General features: G+C 42.0%; 1 protein-coding gene and 1 pseudogene across 3 annotated transcripts in view; one reads left to right on the top strand and one right to left on the bottom strand.

Moving 5' to 3' along the window:
- The window catches only part of LOC124036057 (BDNF/NT-3 growth factors receptor-like), a 95,924-nt gene that overhangs the window by 57,365 nt on the left and 12,714 nt on the right, over nucleotides 1-25,845 (top strand). For 2 of the 3 annotated variants that reach the window (XM_046350174.1, XM_046350172.1), the window contains 2 exons: nucleotides 706-878; nucleotides 10,983-11,229. In XM_046350174.1, the coding sequence (XP_046206130.1) occupies nucleotides 706-878; nucleotides 10,983-11,229 (420 nt within the window). The remainder of the gene's footprint in view (nucleotides 1-705; nucleotides 879-10,982; nucleotides 11,230-25,845) is intronic. The other variant, XM_046350173.1, reaches the window with a different exon arrangement.
- Nucleotides 4,525-6,341, bottom strand: LOC124036058 (annotated as a pseudogene).

Below are 25,845 nucleotides of genomic sequence, written 5' to 3' on the forward strand. Positions count from 1 at the left end.
CTTGTTCCTTCTCTCTGTCTCTGTCTCTCTCTCTCTCTCTCTGTTCCTTCTCTCTGTCTCTCTCTCTCTCTCTCTCTCTCTCTTGTTCCTCTCTCTCTCTCTCTCTCTCTCTCTCTCTCTCTCTCTCTCTCTCTCTCTCTCTCTCTCTCTCTCTCTCTCTCTCTCTCTCTCTCTCTCTCTCTCTCTCTCTCTCTCTCTCTCATTTGCCTCTGCACTAAAAACGCTGTGACAGATTTAATGAAAATAGCAAAGATCAGAACATGAGAACCAATAACACTACTTCTGTAAACAATGACACACTCACTTACTGTATAAAAGTGTACACCATCTCTGCTTGCTCATTGCCAATAAGCTAACATTGTGGACTATGGTTTTGTTTCTATAACTCATTTTTACTTTAAGAGCCACTTAAGTCTGCACTTGGTGGACTTGAGCCAAAAACATCTTGTGGCAGAATAGTACCCTGTCAGTAAACATTTCTCAAACTCAGTGTGCAAGTAGTGAGTTTTGAGGAAACGTCGGTAGTAACCTGTGTGTGTGTGTGTGTGTGTGTGTGTGTGTGTGTGTGTGTGTGTGTGTGTGTGTGTGTGTGTGTGTGTGTGTGTGTGTGTGTGTGTGTGTGTGTGTGTGTGTGTGTGTGTGTGTGTGTGTGTGTGTGTGTGTGTGTGTGTGTGTGTGTGTGTGTGTGTGTGTGTGTGTGTTCAGACCCTAAAAGAGGCCAGTGAGAATGCGAGGAAGGACTTCCATCGAGAGGCCGAGTTGCTGACTAACCTGCAGCACGAGCATATCGTCACCTTCTACGGTGTGTGTGTGGAGAGCGACCCCCTCATCATGGTGTTTGAGTACATGAAGCACGGGGACCTCAACAAGTTCCTCAGGTAAACCATTCTTTGGGCATGTACAAATTGTATAAAATGTTTTTTGAACTCCAAGTACAGATAGGACAGATGGAAATTCATTTCCTGAGGCATTAATCACGCAAACACATTCATTTTTTATTGTGACATCAGTGAGATCCAAACCTATAATTGTATTTTCTCTATCGATGGAATTAGTCCACTGCGATACCAGGATGAAGCTCGCTTGCCATGTTTTTTTTACGCATACTAAGCTGTTCATTTTAGTCTATTCAAACAGCCCCCATTTCAAAGTAAACAATCACTCAATTAGTGGGCGGCGGGTGCGGCCAACACACCTGAACACACTTAACAAAATAGAGGATAATGAGAGTTTTGTTGATGCTGAGAACAAAATGTATATATTTTCTCTTTCTCTGAACTTGACTAAAGTTTTTATGGAAAGTTTTCTTAACATTCTGAGAATGGAATGTATATGTTCTTAGAATGTTTTCTGAACGTTACTAAAGTTCCTTGCGGTTTTTTATGGAAAGTTTTCTTAATGTTCTCAAGAACAATTTGGAAAATGGCTTTAAATAGAACAACGAGGAAACCTTTATGAGACATTATGCTGAAGTACTGAAAGTCCCACAGAAGAACCTTGTTTCTTAACGTTCTATGAACTATTTAAAACGTTCCCAATGTCGAACCGGATGGAGAATGCTTCTAGAACATTACCATCGTTGAAATATAAATGTAACCATGTTTGAACTTTGAGGAAACGTTCGGTTCAAATAATGAAATACCAAGAATATTGTTTTTTTGTCAAGTTCCTTAATTACTCTAGTGGGCTAAATCAGGGTCACACACACTGTACAGTAGTGATTCTCCTCGACTCATCCCAAAACCATCTCAATTGGGTTGAGGTCAGGTGATTGTGGAGGCCAGGTCATCTGATGCAGCACTCCATCACTCTCCTTCTTGGTCAAATAGCCCTTACACAGCATGGAAGTGTGTTGGGTCATTGTCCTGTTGAAAAACAAATGATAGTCTCACTAACTGTCAAGGGGTGCGTATCTGGTGGCATGGAAGTCAAACGCAGTAGAGCAGTACTTGGTAAATGGCGGGAGCCGTTTAATGCACATAACCAGTCACAAAAGGCACACGTACTTACAATTCCCGACAAGGATATGGGGGAAACAGAGGGAACATATACATCATGTAATTAGGGAATTGAAACCAGGTGTATGTGACAATCAGACAAAACAAATGGAACATGAAAAATGGATCGGCGAGGGCTAGAAGACCGGTGACGTCGACCACCGAACACCACCCGAAAAAAGGAGAGGAACCAACTTCGGCAGAAGTCGTGACACTAACCACAAACCAGATTGGATGGCGTATCGCTGCAGAAAGCTGTGGTAGCCTTGCTGGTTATGTGAGCCTTGAATTCGAAATAAATCACATACAGTGTCACCAGCAAAACACCCACACAGCACTTCACCTCCTCCTCCATGCTTCACGGTGGGAAAAACATATGCCGAGACCATCCGTTCACCTACTCTGCATCTCACAATGACACGGCAGTTGGAACCACAAATCTCTCATTTGGACTCATCAGACCAAAGGACAGATTTCCACCAGTCTAATGTCAATTGCTTGTGTTTCTTGGCACCAAGCAAGTCTCTCCTTCTTATTGGTGTCCTTTAGTAGTGGTTTCGTTGCAGCAATGAATAACCTCAACCAAATTCCAAAGACTGGTGACATCCAGTGGAAGCGGTAGGAACTGAAAACCAGTTCCTAAGAAATATAATTTGCCAATGAGAACTCATTGAACAGAGGTAGCATTCCAGAGGGACATCAGAGACTGCAATGTTCTCTGCTTCACGGAAACATGGCTTACTGGGAAGACGCTATCCGATGCGGTGCAGCCAACGGGTTTCTCCACGCATCGCGCCGACAGAAACAAACATCTTTCTGGTAAGAAGAGTGGCGGGGGCGTATGCCTCATGACTAACGAGACATGGTGTGATGAAAGACACATACAGGAACTCAAATCCTTCTGTTCACCTGATTTAGAATTCCTCACAATCAAATGTAGACCGCATTATCTTCCAAGAGAATTCTCTTCGATTATAATCACAGCCGTATATATCCCCCCCCCAAGCAGACACATCGATGGCTCTGAACGAACTTTATTTAACTCTTTGCAAACTGGAAACCATTTATCCGGAGGCTGCATTCATTGTAGCTGGGGATTTTAACAAAGCTAATCTGAAAACAAGACTCCCTAAATTTTATCAGCATATTGATTGCGCAACCAGGGGTGGTAAAACCTTGGATCATTGTTACTCTAACTTCCGCGACGCATATAAGGCCCTGCCCCGCCCCCCTTTCGGAAAAGCTGACCACGACTCCATTTTGTTGATCCCTGCCTACAGAAACCGTGGATTGATGGCAGCATTCGCGTGAAACTGAAAGCGCGAACCACTGCTTTTAATCAGGGCAAGGTGTCTGGCAACATGACCGAATACAAACAGTGCAGCTATTCCCTCCGCAAGGCTATTAAACAAGCTAAGCGTCAGTACAGAGACAAAGTAGAATCTCAATTCAAAGGCTCAGACACCAGAGGCATGTGGCAGGGTCTACAGTCAATCACGGACTACAAGAAGAAACCCAGCCCAGTCACGGACCAGGATGTCTTGCTCCCAGGCAGACTAAATAACTTTTTTGCCCGCTTTGAGGACAATACAGTGCCACTGACACGGCCTGCAACGAAAACATGCGGTCTCTCCTTCACTGCAGCCGAGGTGAGTAAGACATTTAAACGTGTTAACCCTCGCAAGGCTGCAGGCCCAGACGGCATCCCCAGCCGCGCCCTCAGAGCATGCGCAGACCAGCTGGCCGGTGTGTTTACGGACATATTCAATCAATCCCTGTACCAGTCTGCTGTTCCCACATGCTTCAAGAGGGCCACCATTGTTCCTGTTCCCAAGAAAGCTAAGGTAACTGAGCTAAACGACTACCGCCCCGTAGCACTCACTTCCGTCATCATGAAGTGCTTTGAGAGACTAGTCAAGGACCATATCACCTCCACCCTACCTGACACCCTAGACCAGGGGTGTCAAAGTCAAATGGACGGAGGGCCAAATAAAAAATTTAGCTACAAGCAGAGGGCCGGACTGTTCGAATGTTCATTGAAAAAAATTTAAATGACGCATATAGTCTAGTGAACCTAATTGAACCTACTGAAAACCTAACAAATATATTCCAATATGATCAGATAAATAAAGCAATATTTTCTTATGGCTCTGTCAGTAATCTTTAATTTTCAACAGACACAAAAGACAAATTTCCTTTATATAAAAATCCCCATAACATGAACATTAAATGAAAGAAACCGGTATTCAAGGCACCATCAGTAGCCTATATTTTCTATTTTAGCAAAAGTGGGCTAAATTTACTTCAAAGAAAAAAACAATAATAGCAATTTTCTATCATCCACTCAACTGAAATATTTTTAAAATATAATTGGATTGAAATACAATAAAATAAAGTGCAAAAATCTATTAATCAAAAACAACACTTTGTTTAAGGAGAAGTAACATGCAGTGAAAACAAATATTAAACTTTAACTTTTAAACTTGAACTGAGTAAAAACTCTAAATATGTGATTGCACAGTAATGTTCACTTGTTTGAGGTTGAGGGTGATACTTGGTGGTGTCCCATCTTTTCCACAAGTTCATCAATGTTCGGGGTAAGGCTCTGAGCTGAGGAAATCCTCAGAATTGAGTGGAGGTGTTCAGCAGTAAGTCGACTTCTGTGTGATGTTTTGTTCAAGTTCATCAAAGAAAACAGTTGTTCACACAGGTATGTGCTGCCAAACATAGACAACGTTTGAGCAGCCTGGATGCGCAGCTGGGGCATTGTGTCGGGAGGAAACGGGCGAACTCCGCAGCACCCACTGCCGCATATTTTGCCCTCAGTGCATCATTGCATTGGAGGTCAATCAACTCCATTTGGAGGTTTGGTGGTGAGCTTTCCACGTCAACAGCAAATGGGTTACCGAGCAGTTCCAACCTGCTTTTTGTGCTTCAAAGTCAGCAAATCGGCGTCGAAAGTCAGCGGCAAGCATACCTATTTTATCAGCCAACTGTGCGCTCGGGAACGCACTGGTAGAGAGCTTCTCTTTCATGGTCTGGCAGCTGGGAAAGTGGCTCAAATTTTCTTTCCGCATCTGCGTCTCCCACAGAGTCAGTTTGGTTTTAAATGCCTTCACTGTACTGTACATATCAGAGATGACACGATCCCGACCCTGCAGCTGCAAGTTCATTGCATTCAGATGACTCGTAATGTCACACAGAAAAGCCATTTCACACAGAAACATTTCGTCTCGGAGTTGTGTTGTGTCTTTCCCTTTGCTGTCCAAGAACAGACAAATCTCCTCACGAAGCTCGAAACATCTTTGAAGCACCTTTCCCTGGCTTAGCCATCGCACCTCTGTGTGATAAGGCAAATCACCATGCTCCGTTTCTAACTCCGTCAGAAATGCCTTGAACTGGCGGTGATTCAAACCTTTGGCTCTGATAAAGTTAACTGTGCGCGTGATGATGCTCATTACATGCTCCATTTTCAAGGCTTTACCGCACAACGCTTCCTGGTGTATGATACAATGATAAGCTGTCAGCTCACCTGTCGCGTTTTCCTCTTGCATCTTTTCCCGTATCTTTGCCACCAGTCCGCTCCTGTGTCCACACATCGCAGGTGCTCCGTCGGTTGTCAAACCCACAGTTTTTCCCAAGGCAGCTCCATCTCATTTACACATCTTGACACCTCTTCATACAAATCATGCCCCGTAGTTGTGCCATGCATAGGACGTAAAGCCAAAAACTCCTCTGTCACGCTTAGGCTGGAGTCCACTCCGCGGATGAAAATTGACAACTGGGCAATGTCAGAAATGTCGGTGCTCTCATCCACAGCCAAGGAATATGCAATGAAATCTTTTCCCTTTTTCACAAGCTGCTCTTTTAGATTGATGGACAACTGGTCTACTCTCTCGGCAATGGTGTTTCTGCTCAGACTCACATTTAAAAAGGTTGCCTTTTTTCTGGGCAAACTTCGTCACAAACTTTAATCATGCAGTTTTTGATGAAATCCCCCTCCGTAAATGGCCGGGCTGATTTAGCGATCTCTTCTGCCAAAATAAAACTGGCCTTGACAGCAGCCTGGCCTTGTGATTTGGCTTTTTTGAACAGAGCCTGTCGAGATTTGAGGCCTCGTTTTAATTCCTCTGCCTTTTGTAGCCTTTGTTCCATGTCCATATTCTTGTTTTTGTCCGCGTGTTTCGTTTCATAATGTCGTCTCAGATTATACTCTTTCAGTACCGCCACACTTTCTCCACACAGAAGACACACAGGTTTTCCAGCTACCTCCGTGAACAAATACTCCGACTCCCACCTTGTTTGAAACCCCCGGTTCTCAGTGTCCACCTTCCGTTTTGCCATTTTTGATGGGTATCTGAAAGTTAATTTTACTGTGATGCTGACAACTGCTGTGCCAATAAATATTGAAATGAAGCAGCCTACTGCTCGGTGCGTCACCGTTGCATTGTGGGAAATGTAGTATTGGTGCGTGTAAAAGATCTGCGGGCTGCCGGCTTGCTGCGGTCTGCGGGCCGGTTCTAATAATAAATCAAGATCATCCCAGGGGCCGTAAAAAACCTTCTCGCGGGCCGGATGTGGCCCGCGGGCCTTGACTCTGACATATGTGCCCTAGACCCACTCCAATTTGCTTACCGCCCAAATAGGTCCACAGACGATGCAACTAACCCACCTGGACAAGAGGAATACCTATGTGAGAATGCTGTTCATCGACTACAGCTCGGCATTCAACACCATAGTACCCTCCAAGCTCGAGACCCTGGGTCTCGACCCCGCCCTGTGCAACTGGGTACTGGACTTCCTGACGGGCCGCCCCCAGGTGGTGAGGGTAGGCAACAACATCTCCTCCCCACTGATCCTCAACACGGGGCCCCACAACGGTGCATTCTGAGCCCTCTCCTGTACTCCCTGTTCACCCACGACTGCGTGGCCACGCACGCCTCCAACTCAATCATCAAGTTTGCGGACAACACAACAGTGGTAGGCTTGATTACCAACAACGACGAGACGGCCTACAGGGAGGAGGTGAGGGGCCTCGGAGTGTGGTGTCAGGAAAATAACCTCACATTCAACGTCAACAAAACTAAGGAGATGATTGTGGACTTCAAGAAACAGCAGAGGGAACACCCCCCTATCCACATCGATGGAACAGTAGTGGAGAGGGTAGGAAGTTTTAAGTTCCTCGGCATACACATCACAGACAAACTGAATTGGTTCACTCACACTGACAGCGTCGTGAAGAAGGCGCAGCAGCGCCTCTTCAACCTCAGGAGGCTGAAGAAATTCGGCTTGTCACCAAAAGCACTCACAAACTTCTACAGATGCACAATCGAGAGCATCCTTGTGGGCTGTATCACCGCCTGGTACGGCAACTGCTCCGCCCTCAACCGTAAGGCTCTCCAGAGGGTAGTGAGGTCTGCACAACGCATCACCGGGGGCAAACTACCTGCCCTCCAGGACACCTACACCACCCGATGTTACAGGAAGGCCATAAAGATCATCAAGGACATCAACCACCCGAACCACTGCCTGTTCACCCCGCTATCATCCAGAAGGCGAGGTCAGTACAGGTGCATCAAAGCTGGGACCGAGAGACTGAAAAACAGCTTCTATCTCAAGGCCATCAGACTGTTAAACAGCCACCACTAACATTGAGTGGCTACTGCCAACACACTGTCATTGACACTGACCCAACTCCAGCCACTTTAATAATGGGAATTGATGGGAAATGATGTAAATATATCACTAGCCACTTTAAACAATGCTACCTTATATAATGTTACTTACCCTACATTATTCATCTCATATGCATACGTATATACTGTACTCTACATCATCGACTGCATCCTTATGTAATACATGTATCACTAGCCACTTTAACTATGCCACTTTGTTTACTTTGTCTACATACTCATCTCATATGTATATACTGTACTCGATACCATCTACTGTATGCTGCTCTGTACCATCACTCATTCATATATCCTTATGTACATATTCTTTATCCCCTTACACTGTGTATAAGACAGTAGTTTTGGAATTGTTAGTTAGATTACTTGTTGGTTATCACTGCATTTTCGGAACTAGAAGCACAAGCATTTCGCTACACTCGCATTAACATCTGCTAACCATGTGTATGTGACAAATACAATTTTATTTTATTTGATTTGATTTGACCTTAAAAAAAATCTGAACGGTTAGTCCTCGGGGTTTTGCCTGCTACATAAGTTCTGCTATACTCACAGACATGATTCAAACAGTTTTAGAAACTTCAGATTGTTTGCTATCCAAATCAAATAATATGCATATCTTATATTCTTGGCATGAGTAGCAGGACGTTGAAATTGGGTACGCTATTTATCCAAAAGTGAAAATGCTGCCCCCTATCTCAAAGAGGTTAAAGAACACCATCTATATTCTGTTAGACAAATAACTCTTTATCCACAATATAGAATATATATGACATTTGCTTCCCTCCAGATCTGAGTGCACACACTTTCTCGTAGGCTTAAATTGAAGATATGTCAAATAGGAGTGGCAATATCGTCTACTATTATCCTCAGTTATTTTCCATCCAGGTTGTCAGACCGCAGTGGCCTGTGACAACAATAATTTTTTCACCTCTTCCACACTCACTTTACAGAATTCAAAAGTACAGTGCTTGCCTTTTGTACTTTGGTCAGATATACTTGGATGTGTAGTGTCAGAGTTTGTTGCAGGCAAGTTTGCTAATCTTGCCAATGAAAAAATCATTAAAGTAGTTGGCAATATCAGTGGGTTTTGTGATGAATGAGCCATCTGATTCAATGAATGATGGAGCTAAGTTTGCCTTTTTTCCCAACATTTCATTTAAGGTGCTCCAAAGCTTTAAACTATCATTCTTTACATCATGTATTTTTGTTTCACTGTATAGTTTATTTTTATTTAGTTTAGTGACATTATTTCTCAATTTGCAGTACGTTTGCCAGTCGGTTGGGCTGCCAGACTTATTTGCCATACCTTTTGCCTCATCCGTTTTTACAGTCATTTTCTTAATGGTTGCATGCTTTTTAGTAACTGGAATATGGAATTTCATAAATCTGTCAAGTGCAGCTTCTGGTTGCTCCTCATAACACACCACAGACCAGCAAATATTCTTTACATAGTCAACATAAGAATCACTACAAAACTTATTGTATGCCTCTTAACTATATCAGGCCCAACTTTTGGAACTTTAGTTTTCCTAGATATGGCTACTATGTTGTGATCAATACATTCAATGGATTTGGATACTACTTTAAAGCAGATTTCTGCAGCATTAGTAAAGATGATTTTCATTCCTGTGCTGTTTGTAACTACCCTAGTAGGTTGGCTGACAACCTGAACAAGGTTGCAGGCACTGCTCACAGTTTGACGTTTTTTCTTCAGTGGGCAGCTTGATGAAAGCCAGTCAATTGTCATGTTGGTATGAATGATTCGGGAGACAGGCGCAGGAATGCGTAATAGTTTTTTAAAAATTAAACCCAAATTACGGTGTGCTGTGTAAAGGCACGGGGACAAAGTCCAAACAAACACTATACAAAACACAGGGTAGAAACCCAAACTAAAGAGCGAGGAGTACCTCAAATAAATAACACACGTGCACAATGATTAACACACGGGACAAGACCCGTAATCATCTGTGCAATCCACAATGGCACAAAAGCCTAAATACACAGCGCAGGTACACACACTCACCAATAGACATAGTAACAAAAATCGACAATGGAAACCAAAGGGCACACTTATACAAGTACTAATCAGTGGGAATAGGGGACAGGTGTGCGTAATGACATCAATATTTAAATCACCCAGAAAATATAATATCTCTGTTGATATCAGATACATTATCAAGCATTTCACACATATTATCCAGATACTGACTTTTATCACTTGGTGGCCTATAGCAGTTCCCACCAGAATGGGCTTTAGGTGAGGCAGATAGCCATATTACTTCAACAGTATTTAACATGGGATTTTCTCTAAGCTTTACAGGGATGTGGTTTTTAATATAGACCTCAACAACGCACCCATTGACATGTCTGTCTTTTCGGTAGAAGGCATAACCATGTATTGCTACCACTGTATCATCAAAGGTACTGTCTAAGTGTGCTTCAGAGATTGTTCGAATATGAACGTCATCTGTTAAAAGCAAGTGATTGACTTCAGGCACCTTGTTTCTTAGTCTACATATGTTCATATGAGCTATTTTTTAGCACTTTTCTGGGTTGCTTGATTGTTTTTAATGCTTTACTGGGAAGCTTGTCAGAAGTAGACTTGCTCATGTTATGTACTTTGGAGCTGATAGTGCACAGTGAGCTGCACACAGTGGACTTCCTACTAAGGCACTCCGCCTCAGTGCTGACAGTGTAACTGGTTCATAGGCACATGGTTACTGCATAAAATAGCTGTAGGATCAACAGAGGTATTCAGGGCAGTTAGAGGGACATCAACTAAGTTACTTACATTGTGTCTGCCAACACCCCTGGGATCATGCACATTTGATGCAGCACTATGACAACTTAGTGTCACAATGGTAGGGATTAACAGAGTTGATCTTGTGTCATTGATAAGTAATTGTCTCAACGGAGCCTTGAAATGCTTGGACAGAGTCCAGGAGCCAAGATGATTTGGATGGACCCCATCATTCCTGTAGAGTATCTTCTGTTTCCAGCATGTGTCAGAGTTAACTATAAAAGTGATTCAAACAGAGCTACAGTAATATTTTAGCCAGGTGTGTAATGACAGTAGCCATTGACTGCAGGAAAGGGCTACATATGCTAAGAACGTTCCAAAGCCAAGCAACTATCCTGCACCATTCCTAGAAAGACGTGGGAAAGTTGTATGCAAAATAGCAATAGGACAACCACGCCATCACTAAGTTCTAAGAAAGATATGGGATGTCACATTTCTGGTAGTGATTTGTCATTTCAATAGATTTTTTTCTCCCCTCCTCTCCTCCTGAAGGGCTCACGGTCCCGACTCTGTGATGATGGGTGACGGTCCGACAAACCGACCCGTGGAGCTGACCCAGTCCCAGATGCTGCACATCGCCCAGCAGATCGCTGCAGGCATGGTCTACCTGGCCTCCCAGCACTTTGTCCACCGAGACCTGGCCACACGTAACTGTCTGGTGGGAGAGAACCTGCTGGTGAAGATCGGTGACTTCGGCATGTCCCGAGACGTGTACAGCACGGACTACTACAGGGTAAGTGTATGTGTCACCCTCTTTTTTCTTGGCCTTGTACTACCTCCCTTTGCATGGTTCTCCCTCTCTCTCCCTGCATGGGCATGATCAGCAGGCTATAGAATCTTCCTCCTCTTCAGAACTGTTACAAGAAAAACTAGTATTCGAGCACATTCAAGTTTCAAGTTTTTTATGTCACATGCGCTAGTACAGTTAACTACCTTTTTTGCAAACTCAAAACCCAACAATGCAATAATCAACAACAATGTAATACTAGGAAAAAACACACAAGAAATAAGAAGAAGTATGAAGAAAACAATAAGTGAGTAAGTAAGTAAGCATACTATATACAGGGTCAGTTCCAGTACCAGAATTACAATGTGCAGGGATACTGGAGTGATGGAGGTAGATATGTATAAGGGTAAGGGGATCAGGCAACATGATTTAAGATAAACAGAGAAGCAGCAGCTTGTATGTGAGGGGGTGTGTGTGTAGTCAATATAAATGTACAGTATGTACATATTATGTGTGAGTGAGCAGATGATGGAGTTAGTGTGTGTGAGTGTGTAGGGCCCTGTGAGTGTGCATAGTGACAAATAGTTTAAATAAAAAGGTCAATGAGGATACAAGGTTAATTCAGATTTTGTTAGCTATTTATCAGTCATTGTTTTGGAATAGAAGCTGTTCAAGAGCCTGTTGGTGTCAGACTTGATGCACCAGTACCGCCTGCCATGCAGAAGCAGAGAGAATAGTCTATGGCTTAGGTGGTTGGAATCTTTAACAATTCTCCGGGCCTTCCTTCCACACCACCTGATATAGATGCCCTGGATGGCAGGAAGCATGGCCCTAGTGATATACTTGGCTGTCCTCACCACCCTCTTTAGCTCCATGCGATCGAGGTTGGTGCTATTGCCATACCAGGCAGTGATGCAGCCTGTCAAGATGCTATCAATGGTACAGCTGTAGAACCTTTTGAGGATTTAAGGGCCCATGCCAAACTTACTGACATTGAGGGAGAGGCCGTTGCTCTGGCACCACACTGCCAGGTCACAGACTTCCTCCCTGTAGGCTGATCAATCGTCACCGGTGATCAGGCCTACCACCATTGTGTTTTCAGCAAACTTGATGATGGTGTTGAAGTCATGCTTGGTACGCAATCATCGGTGAACAGGGAGTACAAGAGGGGACTAAGAACACACCCCTGTGGGGCACCTGTGTTGCGGGTCAGCGTGGCAGAGGTATTTTGCCTACCCTTACCACCTGGGGTTGGCCAGTTTCCAGGTGCAGAGGGAGGTGTTCAGACCCAGAGTCCTAAGCTTGGAGACTTGTTTTGAGGTGACAATGGTGTTGAACCCTGAGCTGTAGTCCATGAACAGCATTCTCATATAGGTATTCCTCTTATCTAGGTGGGTGAGGGCGGTGCAATTGAGATTGTGTCATCTATGGATCTGTTGGGGCGGTATAGAGTGGGTCTATGGTGTCTGTGATGGTGGAGTTAATGTGTGCCATAACCTGCCTCTCAAAGCACTTCATGATTACAGAAGTGAGTGCTACAGGGCGGTAGTCATTGTCGGATGACGCCTTAGAGTTCCTGGGGGCAGAAATTATGGTAGTCATCTTAAAACATGTGGGGATTACAGATTGGGACAAGAAGAGTTTGAAAATAACCTTCAATATGCCTGCCAGCTGTTCTGCGCATGATCTGAGAACGCACCCTGGAAACCCGTCGGGCCCAGCGGCCTTGCGGATGTTGACCTGTTTAGAGACCTTTCTCAAGTCGGCCTCAGAGAGCGAGATCCCAATCCTCTGGGTCGGTGACGGCTCTCACACCCGGCACAATGTTATTGTTGTCGAAGCGTGTATTGGGTTTGTCTGGTAGAGAGGCATTATGGGGCAGATCACGGTTGGGTCTTCCTTTGTAATCCGTAATCGACTGTAGTCCGCACCACATGCGGCAGGCGGCAGAGCCTGTATAATATGAGTCCACCTTATTCCTATATTGTCCTTTTGCTCGTTTGATGACTCTGCAGAGGTCAAAGCGGAACTTCTTGTACATATTCCAGTCCTCGGCCGAAGCAGTGAACCCTCATCGAATGCATTTTCGAATGAAGGCGGAGACGGAGGTGGTTAACTCGTCAATGTTATCGGCGGAGTGTGGAAACACATTCCAATCAGTGCTAGCAATGCAGTCCTGTAGCATAATCTCTCATTCTGGTGACCATTTCTCAAATGTTTGAATTTCTGCTTGTAAACTGGAAACAGGAGTACGGATTGGCAGATGAGGAAGGGCCTTGTATCCTTGGTTGTGAGTAGAATAACAGTGGTCAAGGACCTTATCGCCCCTAGTGGCGTTGGAGACGTGTTGATAGAAGTTGGGCATCAGGTGTCTTAGTGACGCCAGCAACCAGAAAAGCAGCCTCTGGATGTAGTTTTTCTTGCTTGCAGTGAACTAACCAATCAAGTATCTAACTAACTGATGAATCGATCAGGCAGCAGCAACATCTTGTATGGACTGTGTATGGACTGGGTTGAGAAACACTGTAGAGGACTTATTCATAGGTGTCAGTGTATAGATGTCAGCAGTATAGTAGTTACTATGCAACCCGGCCTGAGGTCAATTCGTGGGATTTGGGATGTAAATTTGTTCGCATTTAGTAGAATATTTTACATTACCAATGGAATAGGAAATGGAGGATGTATAGTATCATGTGTCTTACCCTGCCATACAATATCACATTAATTGGATGATGTAATTTATCAAACATCTTGGAGGATGTATAGTATAGTAAGTCTTGCCCTGAGGCCAGGCTGCTTGTTGCATGTAAGCATTTGTGGCTAACGTTAGCGGCTAATGCAGCAGGTTAGGATTCTAACGCAGCAGGTTAGGAGAACTAACGTAGCAGGTTAGGAGAAATTACGTAGCCGGGTCAAGGGAAGAGTTAGCTAAAATGCTACAGTTGTCCCCAACACGAGTTAAACACGCTGGACGGTCACATTATAAGGCCACCCATCCTCCACGACCAACCTATCTACTTTCGTTTCTATGTTAAGTAACCAGACCATGAATCCATTTGTAACGTAACACATAACACTAAATGGAGTTACACAAATGTATGTAACATATCCCTGACAGACAGACGGACAGCTGAGAGCAGAGAGCTGAGAGCTCTGTCTGTCTGTGCTCTGCCAGGGATTAATAGGATTGACAGGAGCATAAAAGGGCCCTAAACGACATCCACCCTTAGCTCAAATAGTGTGTCTGTGTTTGGATCTTACTCCATCTCTTCATTCCTCTAGCTCTCACACCCCGTCTCAGTCAGTCAGTCAGTCAGTCAGTCAGTCAGTCAGTCAGTCAGTCAGTCAGTCAGTCAGTCAGTCTGTCTGTCTGTCTGTCTGTCTGTCTGTCTGTCTGTCTGTCTGTCTGTCTGTCTGTCTGTCTGTCTGTCTGTCTGTCTGTCTGTCTGTCTGTCTGTCTGTCTGTCTGTCTGTCTGTCTGTCTGTCTGTCTGTCTGTCTGTCTGTCTGTCTGTCTGTCTGTCTGTCTGTCTGTCTGTCTGTCTGTCTGTCTGTCTGTCAACTTTTATTCCCCTCCCCACACACCCCAGAAACACACACACACACACGCACGCACACACACGCACACACACACACGCGCACACGCCTCCTCTTAGTACAATTAACCACTGGAGTTTCGCCATAGCAATGTGCAAGGGCAGCACAGCTTAAGTTATATCAGACAGTCCCTATGAAAAAAAGTAATTAAAGAACTCTATTAGTATGCAGCTCCGATACTACAGAGAACGAGAGAGAGGCAGAAAAGGAGGGAAAGAGAGAGAGGGAGAGAGAGAGAGGGAGAGAGAGATGAGGAGAGAGGGCGGGAGGCGAAATGGAGAGTGAGTCAAAGAAGTCCACACAAATATAGATGCAAGAGAGGAGGGGTACGGGAGAAAAGAGAAGAGATGCTTCAGAGTGAAGAGGTTGAGAGAAGGGACCGAATGTGGAGAGAAAGAAATGACAAAAAGAGAAAGGAGCCAATGATAGATGCTGAGAAATAGACTGAGAGCTGCTCTCTCCCCCTATAGTTGGGTGAAAGAATGATGAACAATGATGTCATAGGAGGGATCAGAAGGTGGACCAGCACAAGTGGCTTCCTGTCTAGAGATTATGCCTGACAGTGGCTGCATCTGAAATGGTACCCTATTCACTAGTGCAATTCAGACGCACCAACATACTCAGGGAAAAAAAGGAGACGAATTGTACGTAAAGATCAGCCTCTTTTCTTATTTCTCTTTAATCCGCATGACCACACAAATCTGTATGCTTTTTAATTACAGACCGAAAGACAAGGCTCGCTATACTCACTCCTGGGGATAAGAAACACAGTGATTCCCAGAATGACAATCTCCGTAGAAACACAAGGCTACGCAATTCAGTGTACTGGAAAAATGAGGGGGAGTTTTGGTCACAGGTCCAGCAATGGCTGAAAAATTGCAACATTTACCTGGAGCTAACTCTGCAGATAAGACTACAGGGTGATCTGAAAAGTCATAGTCAATCAATCAATATTATAATAATACTTTAAGCAAAAACAATTGATTTTTAATTTACAATCTGTAGAAATTCTGAGAATAGAAAGGTTCAGAACTTCTGTGAAACTTCACAGCACAGTTGAAGAATATATATCCATCCAATATGGATGGTGTTAAGAGACAGATGGGAGGAGTTGAATGGAGCTGAAGTTTGGGAATAACAACTAGTAACAAGAAACTAATGTAAAAGATACTGTGTCCATAAAACATATATAGGTTCAGAACTTTGTGAAAGAAATAGATGGGAGAGGTTGAGGTTAGAGGAAGGACAGGAGTAAAAACAAACAAAATATAACTATTGTAAAATACATTGTATCCGTAAAATGTATATACTATGTATAAGCTGGAAGTAGAAGCCTAGGTATTGTTCACTAGTTTACTCCAATTAGGAGAAGGGTGGTTGGGTTAGAAGGTAATAAAGAAAAAAAAAAATTAAAATGTGTTTATATATGTATGTATATATGTTGTGGTGGTTAATTTCTTTACTATCAAATGAGGAGAGACAAACTTATCACACAAGTCAGAGTTATACTTAAACTAAATATTTAATCACTTATTAATAAGGGAGCAAGTCAATACAACATACACACATATAAAGTGAATTGATTGAGTGCTCTACGATAATGATGGCTGGTCATGGCTGGTTGACGATTCACGCTCAGATGATTCGTTGTGAGCCCCGAGACAAAAGTACAAAGGTATTTTATAGCCAAGATACACTCCTTTCAACCTACATGATGAACAACAGATATATAGAATGGGTCACAAGGTTAAGATTTGTATGAAAGATACCTATAATACATAGCAGACAGTATCTGCTGTTTCATTGTGTAGAGACCAGTGTCTGGCCCTGTATAGAACAGAAACATTAACCTGGGATATTCGGGACAGTAGTGTCCCACCCCGCCAACAGCCAGTGAAAGTGCAGGGCGCCAAATTCAAAACAACAAAAATATCACAATTAAAATTCCTCAAGCATGCAAGTATTTTACACCATTTTAAATATACAATTCCCGTTAATCCAGCCACAGTGTCTGATTTCAAAAAGGCTTTACAGCGAAAGCACCACAAACTATTATGTTAGGTCACCACCAAGTCACAGAAAAACACAGCCATTTTTCCAGTCAAAGAGAGGAGTCACAAAAAGCAGAAATATAGATAAAATTAATCACTAACCTTTGATGATCTTCATTAGATGACACTCACAGGACTTCATGTTACACAATACATGTATGTTTTGTTCGATAAAGAGCACATTTATATCCAAAAATCTCATTTTACATTGGGGTGTTATGTTCAAAACATGCAGTGATTTTGCAGAGAGCCACATCAATTCTCAGAAATACTCATAATAAACATTGATAAAAGATACAACTCTTACACATGGAAATGTAGATAAACTTCTCCTTAACTTCTTGCGTCGAGCCAACCCGGATCTGGGATCATGACTACAGCCTCAAGCCCATTACCATAACGCAACGTTAACTATTCATGAAAATCGCAAATTAAATGAAATCAAAATGCTAGCTCTCAAGCTTATCCTTTTGTTAACAACACTGTCATCTCAGATTTTAAAAAATATGCTTCTCAACCATAGCAAACTAGCATTTAGCATTTAGCGTTAGCATTAGCAGGCAACATTTTCACAAAAACCAGCAAAAATATTCAATAAATCATTTACCTTTGAAGAACTTTGGATGTTTTCAATGAGGAGACTCTCAGTTAGATAGCAAATGTTCAGTTTTCCTGAAAGATTATTTGTGCAGGAGAAATCGGTCCGTTTTCTGCGTCATGTTTGGCTACCAAAAAAAAAAGAAAATTCATTCATCCAAACGCCAAACTTTCTTCCACATTATCTCCATAATATCGACTGAAACATGGTAAACGTTGTTTAGAATCAATCCTCAAGGTGTTTTTCACATATCTCTTCATGATATATCATTCCTGGAAGTCTCCTCTCTGTCTCAATCACATGGATGAATGCGAGCAGCTTGGAGATTACGCAACAATTTCAACAAAGGACACCGGGCGGACCCCTGGTAAATGTAGTCTCTTATGGCCAATCTTCCAATGATATGCCTACAAATATGTCACAATGCTGCAGACAACTTGGAGAAACGATAGAAAGGGCAGGCTAATTCGTGGCGCTTTCACAGCCATATAAGGAGACAATGAAAAACAGAGCGTCAAAAATCCTGCTCATTTCCTGTTTGAAGTTTCATCTTGGTTTCGCCTGTTGCATCAGTTCTGGGGCACTCACAGATAATATCTTTGCAGTTTTGGAAACGTCAGAGTGTTTTCTTTCCAAAGCTGCCAATTATATGCATAGTCGAGCATCTTTTCATGACAAAATATTGAGCTTAAAACGGGCACGTTTTTTTATCAAATAATGACATAGCACCCCCATAGGTTGAAGAGGTTAATGCAACCGCTGTGTCAGATTTTTAAAAAACTTTACGGAAAAAGCACACCATGCAATAATCTGAGTACAGCGCTCAGAGACCAAACCAGCCAAAGAAATATCCGCCATGTTGTGTGTAGACCTCTACAATCAACCTGATACCCCAAAGTCTAAAACAATGTTGGGCACAGTTGACCCCCCTTCAGGCACTGATTCTTCTGGCGTCCTTTTCGTCTTCTTCAGATAGCTTTACAGTTCAAAGTGGATGACCATGATAATGTCCCAATTTCAATGTTTCACCTGAGCCGCCATCACCTTTACCACCCATTATTTGTTGTCCATTCGTCAACCAGTATACCAGTAACATAAGAGAAGTTTGGAACATATTTCTCCCCATGCTCACTCCACGTGGACTCCTCTCACACTCCTGAGAAAAGACATGAGAGAAAAGCAGTTGATAGCTTTGATCAGATGCTGTACACCGGTTGCTGGCTCGGACTCATTTCTCTCAGTAGAAGTGGTGCGGACAGGGCCGTATTGAACGCCTTTGTTGCTATTCTTCAGCCAGTTAGAGGGGGGGGGGGGGTTTGAGGTACACACACTGTCCGGTCCAATTATCTCTTCTATACATTAAGATACCATCTGATGTCATTTTTCATGATAACCTCAAGAGAACAGATCAGAACAACACAACAATACACTCCTTCACATATCACTCCATACACATCACTCAAGGTATGTCAACTTTAATCCAAAACCTCAGAGGGCTGTGACCTCCCCCATTTTGACACATAACTCCCTATGTGAGTAACGTGTAAAAAAGAAAAAGCACTACTGGTCAAAAAATAAAACAACATTTCAAAAAACAAAATCAAATTAAAATCACTACTCTTAAGAACTCCATAAATAAAAAATAATAATTGTATCCATACGGTCGTAGGAAAATAGACTTAAGGCAGCCACCCTGTCGTTCTCAAAGAAAAAGCACTACTGGTCAAAAAATAAAACAACATTTCAAAAAACAAAATCAAATTAAAATCACTACTCTTAAGAACTCCATAAATAAAAAATAATTGTATCCATACGGTCGTAGGAAAATAGACTTAAGGCAGCCTACCTTTAGTCAAAGGCAACGCGCTCTCCTTTTTCACATTGATCCAAATCACAAATATGGCTAAGAACTATAAACTTCATCATAATTATCAATATTACAAATGACCTTTAAATCAGTATTACAAATTACCTTAAAATCATTAACCAAATGGCTTTCCAATGAGGGTGATCAAACCACAATGGAAAGTCATTGACAGAGGTCATAGGTCATGCAAACCCTTCAAAGGAGTGTTTCTTACAATATTAGACAATTTAATGAAAGATTTGTGTGGCAGATGTGCTGCTACCTACCCTCACCACCTGGGTGTGGCCCTTCAGGATGTCCAGGATCCAGTTGCAGAGGGGGGTGTTTAGTCCCAGGATCCTTACCTTAGTGATGAGCTTTGAGGTCACTATGGTTTTGAACGCTGAGCTGTAGTCAATGAACAGCATTCTCACATAAGTGTTCCTGTTGTCCAGGTGGGAAAGTGCATTGTGGAGTGCAATAGAGATTGCATCATCTGTGGATCTCTTTGGGCGGTATGCAAATTGGAGTGGGTCTAGGGTTTCTGGGATAATGGTGTTGATGTGAGCCATTACCAACCTTTCAAAGCACTTCATGGCTACGGACGTGAGTGCTACGGGTCTGTAGTCATTTAGGCAGGTTGTCTTTGTGTCCTTGGGCACAGGGACTATGGTGGTCTGCTTGAAACATGTTGGTATTACAGACTCAATCAGGGACATGTTGAAAATATCAGTGAAGACACCTGCCAGTTGTTCAGCACATGCCCGGAGCACACATCCTGGTAATCCATCTGGCCCCGCAGCCTTGTATATGTTGATCTGTTTAAAGGTCTTACTCACGTCGGCTACGGAGAGCGTGATCACACAGTCATCCGGAACAGCTGATGTTCTCATGCATGCCTCAGTGTTGCTTGCCTCGAAGCGAGCATAGAAGTGTTTTAGCCCGTTTGGTAGGCTCGTGTCACTGGGCAGCTCGCAGCTGTGCTTCCCTTTGTAGTCTGTAATAGTTTGCAAGCCCTGCCATATAAGACGAGCGTCAGATCCGGTGTAGTATGATTCAATCTCGTCTTGGAGTGTGTTGTTCTATCTTACCGGTGCATCGTATATCCCACTAGCTGAATAGCCAAGTCGCATTCAGCCACGATTCCGTGAAACATATGATATTACAGTTTTGATGTCCAGTTGGTAGGATATATTTGTGATCGTACCTCATCTAATTTATTGTCCAATGATTGCACTTTGGTGAGTAGTATTGACGGTAACAGCAGCTTTCCCACTCGCCTTCTCCGTGTCCTGACAAGGCATCCCACTCTTTCGGCCCTGTGGGGTGTTTGGAGATTGTCCTCTGCATCCTCCTACTCAAACAACGTTCTGCGCTTACCTCTATCATAAGATTAAAAACAAACTTGACAACTTTCTCTTCTCTTTCAGCTTCACATTTATGAAATCTCCAAGACTTTAAAAATAACATGTAATGCGCCAAATGTATAAAATACATCAGTCAATCCATAAGAAGAAATAAATGACAATTTGTTGGGCACAACTCTATCGCAATTATCTATCCACCATTATTTGAATTTATTCGATTTAGGTAACTGTCTCTTCTTTGATTCAGTTATTTAAATACAACTCAATTCTCAATATGTTATTCCATCAGACCATTTAGGCAACAGACAACGTATTACATCGAAATCACCTCTCTATTTATGTTGAATGAATTAGTCTTTCAATTTGAACCAAGCAAGCTGTTAAAACGTTCAGCTTATATCTTAAGCAAACACTGGTGGCCGTATCTTTCCTGGCAAATTCAATCAGAAACTCAGATTGTAGTCAATACCATAGACCCAATGCTATTGACATTTTATGTTTACATTTATTTAACTAAGCAAGTCAGTTAAGAACAAATTCTTACTTTCACTGATTGCCTAGGCACAGTGGGTTAACTGCTTTGTTCAGGGGCAGAACAACAGATTTTTTACCTTGTCAGCTCGGGGATTCAATCTTGCAACCTTTTGGTTACTGGTCTAACGCTCAAACCTGCCACCCCAAATCTAGAACCTTTACATTTTCTAGAAATTACAAAGATTTCTAGAAATTACGAAGAAACACTGCAAATAACCCAATTTACAATTGTCTGTAGTCGTAAAAACAGGCACATAATAACGTCACAATTCCCAGAAAATAGCCTTAATCTAAGGTCCAAGCGTTTCTCCGGCGAGATTCTCACATGCCAAAGGAATAGATTAGCAAAGAGTTAAATTGACATTCATTGACGAGGAAACAAATCTTGCGCTTTTAATAAAAGTAGATTGTTTTCTCATGCAACGTATTTAAATGACTTTACTACATCACATTTATCACGCAAATGATCATTTGTTTGATGGATACCCTAGGCTTTGTACAACATTATAAATTACGTTGAGATTCCATCTTAATTCACACTAACTTTATGGAAAAAGGTTTATTCAATAAACCCATCAACTCCTCTCATACTAGGTAGAAACATTTAAACACATTTTCAGGCCTTAAGGGCAGTTGTATTTCAAATGTAGCACCCGGACGTAGAAAATCCAATAAGCGTTTTATAGTTACATCGTTAGGGTAAATTAACCAAAAGTGGACACACCAATCAGTTCCTGAGACAATTGCCAATACATTGTAGACCGTTTAATAATGCTTAAACCTCATCTTTATCAAATTATCCATTAAAGATACCAACTCAAAACCTACATACGTTTACGTATGGGTGGTTTAAATTGTATATAATCATATTCCCAGTATTACTTCATCAAATCTCTAGTAATCGATTATACACACATACAATTGATCATATTTTCATATATTCATAGAATCCGTATAAAACTTTTGTTTCCCGGACAATGACCAGCCCGTCATGGGATCCTCGACGGTTCTCTAACCTCCCAGAGACCACGGCAAAATCAAGCCTCTCAGGAACTATAGACCTTCCGCTGCTTTCTAAAATATCATCCCGTTCTCAATATCACCCCGTGATATTCTATGATGGGCGGTGAAGGAACAGAACCCCAAGATAAAGTTATATAAATGTCTATTATCCAAATTTCAATCGTCTGAGTAAGCATATTTCTATATGTTACTATCCAAACGTCAGATTAAGACTCATTTCCATATTCACACAACTCTCAAATCACAGTCACACAATGCTATTCTGAAACATACCTAATGAATTCATTGTTTTTCAACAATATTTTAACCTGTAGGGATATTTTCTTATTTCTATCTCATGATTAGTTCATAGGATAATGCAACTCATACATTTACATCTTTCAATACTTCTAAAATGGGGTACATGTTTGAAAACTATTACAGGTGCAACCTTCTTTATTAAACTATGTCACGAATGGTCTTAACTAGTTCACACAGATTCAAGATGTTTTAATGTTAAATGGCCAAACCCAGGGCATACCTGGCTAGCACATTTAAAATAATTGGAATTCACCACTTCTGCGGATAACTTAGAAGGTCACACAGACACTTTTCAGAATGAGGTCCTTCTTCCAATAGGGTTTCACCAGGTACCGTGCTTCACACAGAACCCACAGTCACCCTGGCCCCTCACCCTTACAGACTGCACCAATTCAGTGTCAGGGCGGCTCTTGGTTGTTAAAAACACCTTGAGGATGGATTCTGTTTCTGTCAATATTATGGAGCTAATTTGTAAAAAAGTTTGGCGTTGTAGTGATAACATTTTCCGGTCGATTTCTCAGCCAAGCATGATGAACAAACGGGAGCTATTTCGCCTACAAAAATAATATTTTGGGAAAAAAAGGAACATTTGCTATCTAACTGGGAGTCTCCTGAGTGAAGACATCCGAAGTTCTTCAAAGGTAAATGATTGAATTTGATTGCTTTTCTTATTTTCGTGAAAATGTTGCCTGCTGCCAGCAGAGCCTAGCATGCCATGATAAACATAATGGATTTAATGGTGCTCCGTGGGATGTTCAAAGTTTCAGATTTTTTTTATAACCCAACCCTGACCTCTATTTCTTCACAACTTTGTCCCTGACCTGTTTGGAGAGCTCCTTGGTCTTCATGGTGCCGCTTGCTTGGTGGTGCCTCTTGCATAGTGGTGTTGCAGTCTCTAGGGCCATTCGGAACAGGTTATATATATTGACATCATGTGACACTTAGATTGCACACAGGTGGTCTTTATAGCGTCCCACCTGGCCAACATCCTGTGAAATTGCAGAGTGCAAAATTCAAACTACAGAAATATCAATATTCAACTTTCATAAATCACAAGTGTAATAGATCAAAATAAAGCTTAACTTCTTGTTAATCCAGCCGCTGTGTCAGATTTCAAAAAGGCTTTACGGCGAAAGCACACCATGCGATTATCTGAGGACAGCACCCCGCATACAAACACATGAAAATAATTTTTCAACAAGGCAGGTGCGATGCAAAAGTCAGAAATATCCATATAATAAATGCCTTACCTTTGAAGATCTTCTTCTTTTTGCAATCCCAAATGCCTCAGGGACACAATGAGTGGTCGTTTTGTTCGATAAATTCCTTCTTTATATCCCCAAAATGTCCATTTATTTGGCGCGTTTGATTCAGAAATACACCGGTTCAAACTCTCCAACATTAGATACAAAGTATCTAATAAGTTACCTGTAAACTTAGTCCAAACATTTCAAACAACATTCCTAATCCAACCTCAGGTATCCTAAAATTTAAATAATCGATCAAATCTAAGACGGGATAAACAGTTTCCAATACCAAAGAAAAATAACACAAGCACGCTCCTGTTCACACGCACCAAAATACTAGAGCCCTTCAGAGTGACACGTACAAAGGACAGAATTACTTCTTAATTTCTCAAAAGAAAAACATTGACCAATTTCTAAAGACTGTTGACATCTAGTGGAAGCCATAGGAACTGCAATATGGGCCCTAATAAATCAGTTTACTTTGGGCACGCTTTTGATCCGGTTGTGAAAATACTGCCCCCTATCCAAGAGATGTTTAACTAATGATGTGACTTCTGAAGATAATTGGTTGCACCAGATTTTATTTATTATATTTATAGGGGCTTCATTACTAAATATGTTCTTTTTTAATTTCACTTCACCAATTTGACCTATTTTCTGTATGTCTATTACATAATATGCAAATAAAAATCTATTTAAATTACAGGTTGTAATGCAACAAAATAGGAAAAATGCCAAAGGGGATGAATACTTTTGCAAGGCACTGTATACAGTACCAGTCAAAAGTTTGGACAAACCTACTCATTCAAGGGTTTTTCTTTATTTGTACTATTTTCTACATTGTCGAATAATAGTGAAGATATCAAAACTATGAAATAACACATATGGAATCATGTCTGTGGTCCTTCTGTAGCTCAGTTGGTAGAGCATGGCGCTTGTAACGCCAGGGTAGTGGGTTCGATTCCCGGGACCACCCATACGTAGAATGTATGCACACATGACTGTAAGTCGCTTTGGATAAAAGCGTCTGCTAAATGGCATATATTATTATTATATTATATTATGTCGTAACCAAACAAAGTGTTAAACAAATCTAAATATATGATGACAGGTTTGCACACTCTTGGCATTCTCTCAACCAGCTTCATGAGATAGTCACCTGGAATGCTTTTCAATTAACAGGTGTGCCTTGTTAAAAGTTAATTTGTTGAATTTCTTTCCTTCTCAATGTGTTTGAGCCAATCAGTTGTGTTGTGATCAGGTAGGGGTGGTATACAGAAGATAGCCCTATTTGTTAAAATACAATATTATGGCAAGAACAGCTCAAATAAGCAAAGAGAAATTACAGTCCATCAGTCCAGGCATTTAGGTCAGTCAATCCAGTATATTTCAAGAACTTTGAAAGTTTCTTCAAGTGCAGTCGCAAAAACCATCAAGCGCTATGATGAAACTGGCTCTCATGAGGCCCACCACAGTAAAGGAAGACCCAGAACTTCCTCTGCTGCAGAGGATACTTTCACTGGAGTTATCAGCCTCAGAAATTGCAGCCCAAATAAATGTTTCACATAGTTCAAGTAACAGACACATCTCAACATCAATTGTTCAGAGGAGACTGTGTGAATCACAGCTTCATTGTCGAATTGCTGCAAAGAAACCACTACTAAAGGACACCAATAAGAAGAAGAGAAATCTGTCCTTTGGTCTGATGAGTCCAGATTTGCATTTTTTTTGTTTCAACCACCGTGTCTTTGTAAGACGCAGAATAGGTGAACGGGTGATCTCTCCATTTGTAGTTCCCACCGTGAAGCATGGAGGTGATTTGATGGTGTGAGGGTGCTTTGATGGTGACACTGTGAGTGATTAATTTAGATTTCAAGGCCCACTTAACCAGCATGGCTACCACAGCATTCTGCAACAATACACCATCCCATGTGGTTTGTGCTTAGTGGGAGTATCATTTGTTTTTCAGCAGGACAATGACCCAACACACCTACAGGCTGTGTAAGGGCTATTTGACCAAGAAGGAGAGTGATGGAGTGCTGCATCAGATGTCCTAGCCTCCACAA

Source organism: Oncorhynchus gorbuscha, linkage group LG05 (assembly GCF_021184085.1).
Source record: "Oncorhynchus gorbuscha isolate QuinsamMale2020 ecotype Even-year linkage group LG05, OgorEven_v1.0, whole genome shotgun sequence".
Classification (NCBI taxonomy): Eukaryota; Metazoa; Chordata; class Actinopteri; order Salmoniformes; family Salmonidae; genus Oncorhynchus; species Oncorhynchus gorbuscha.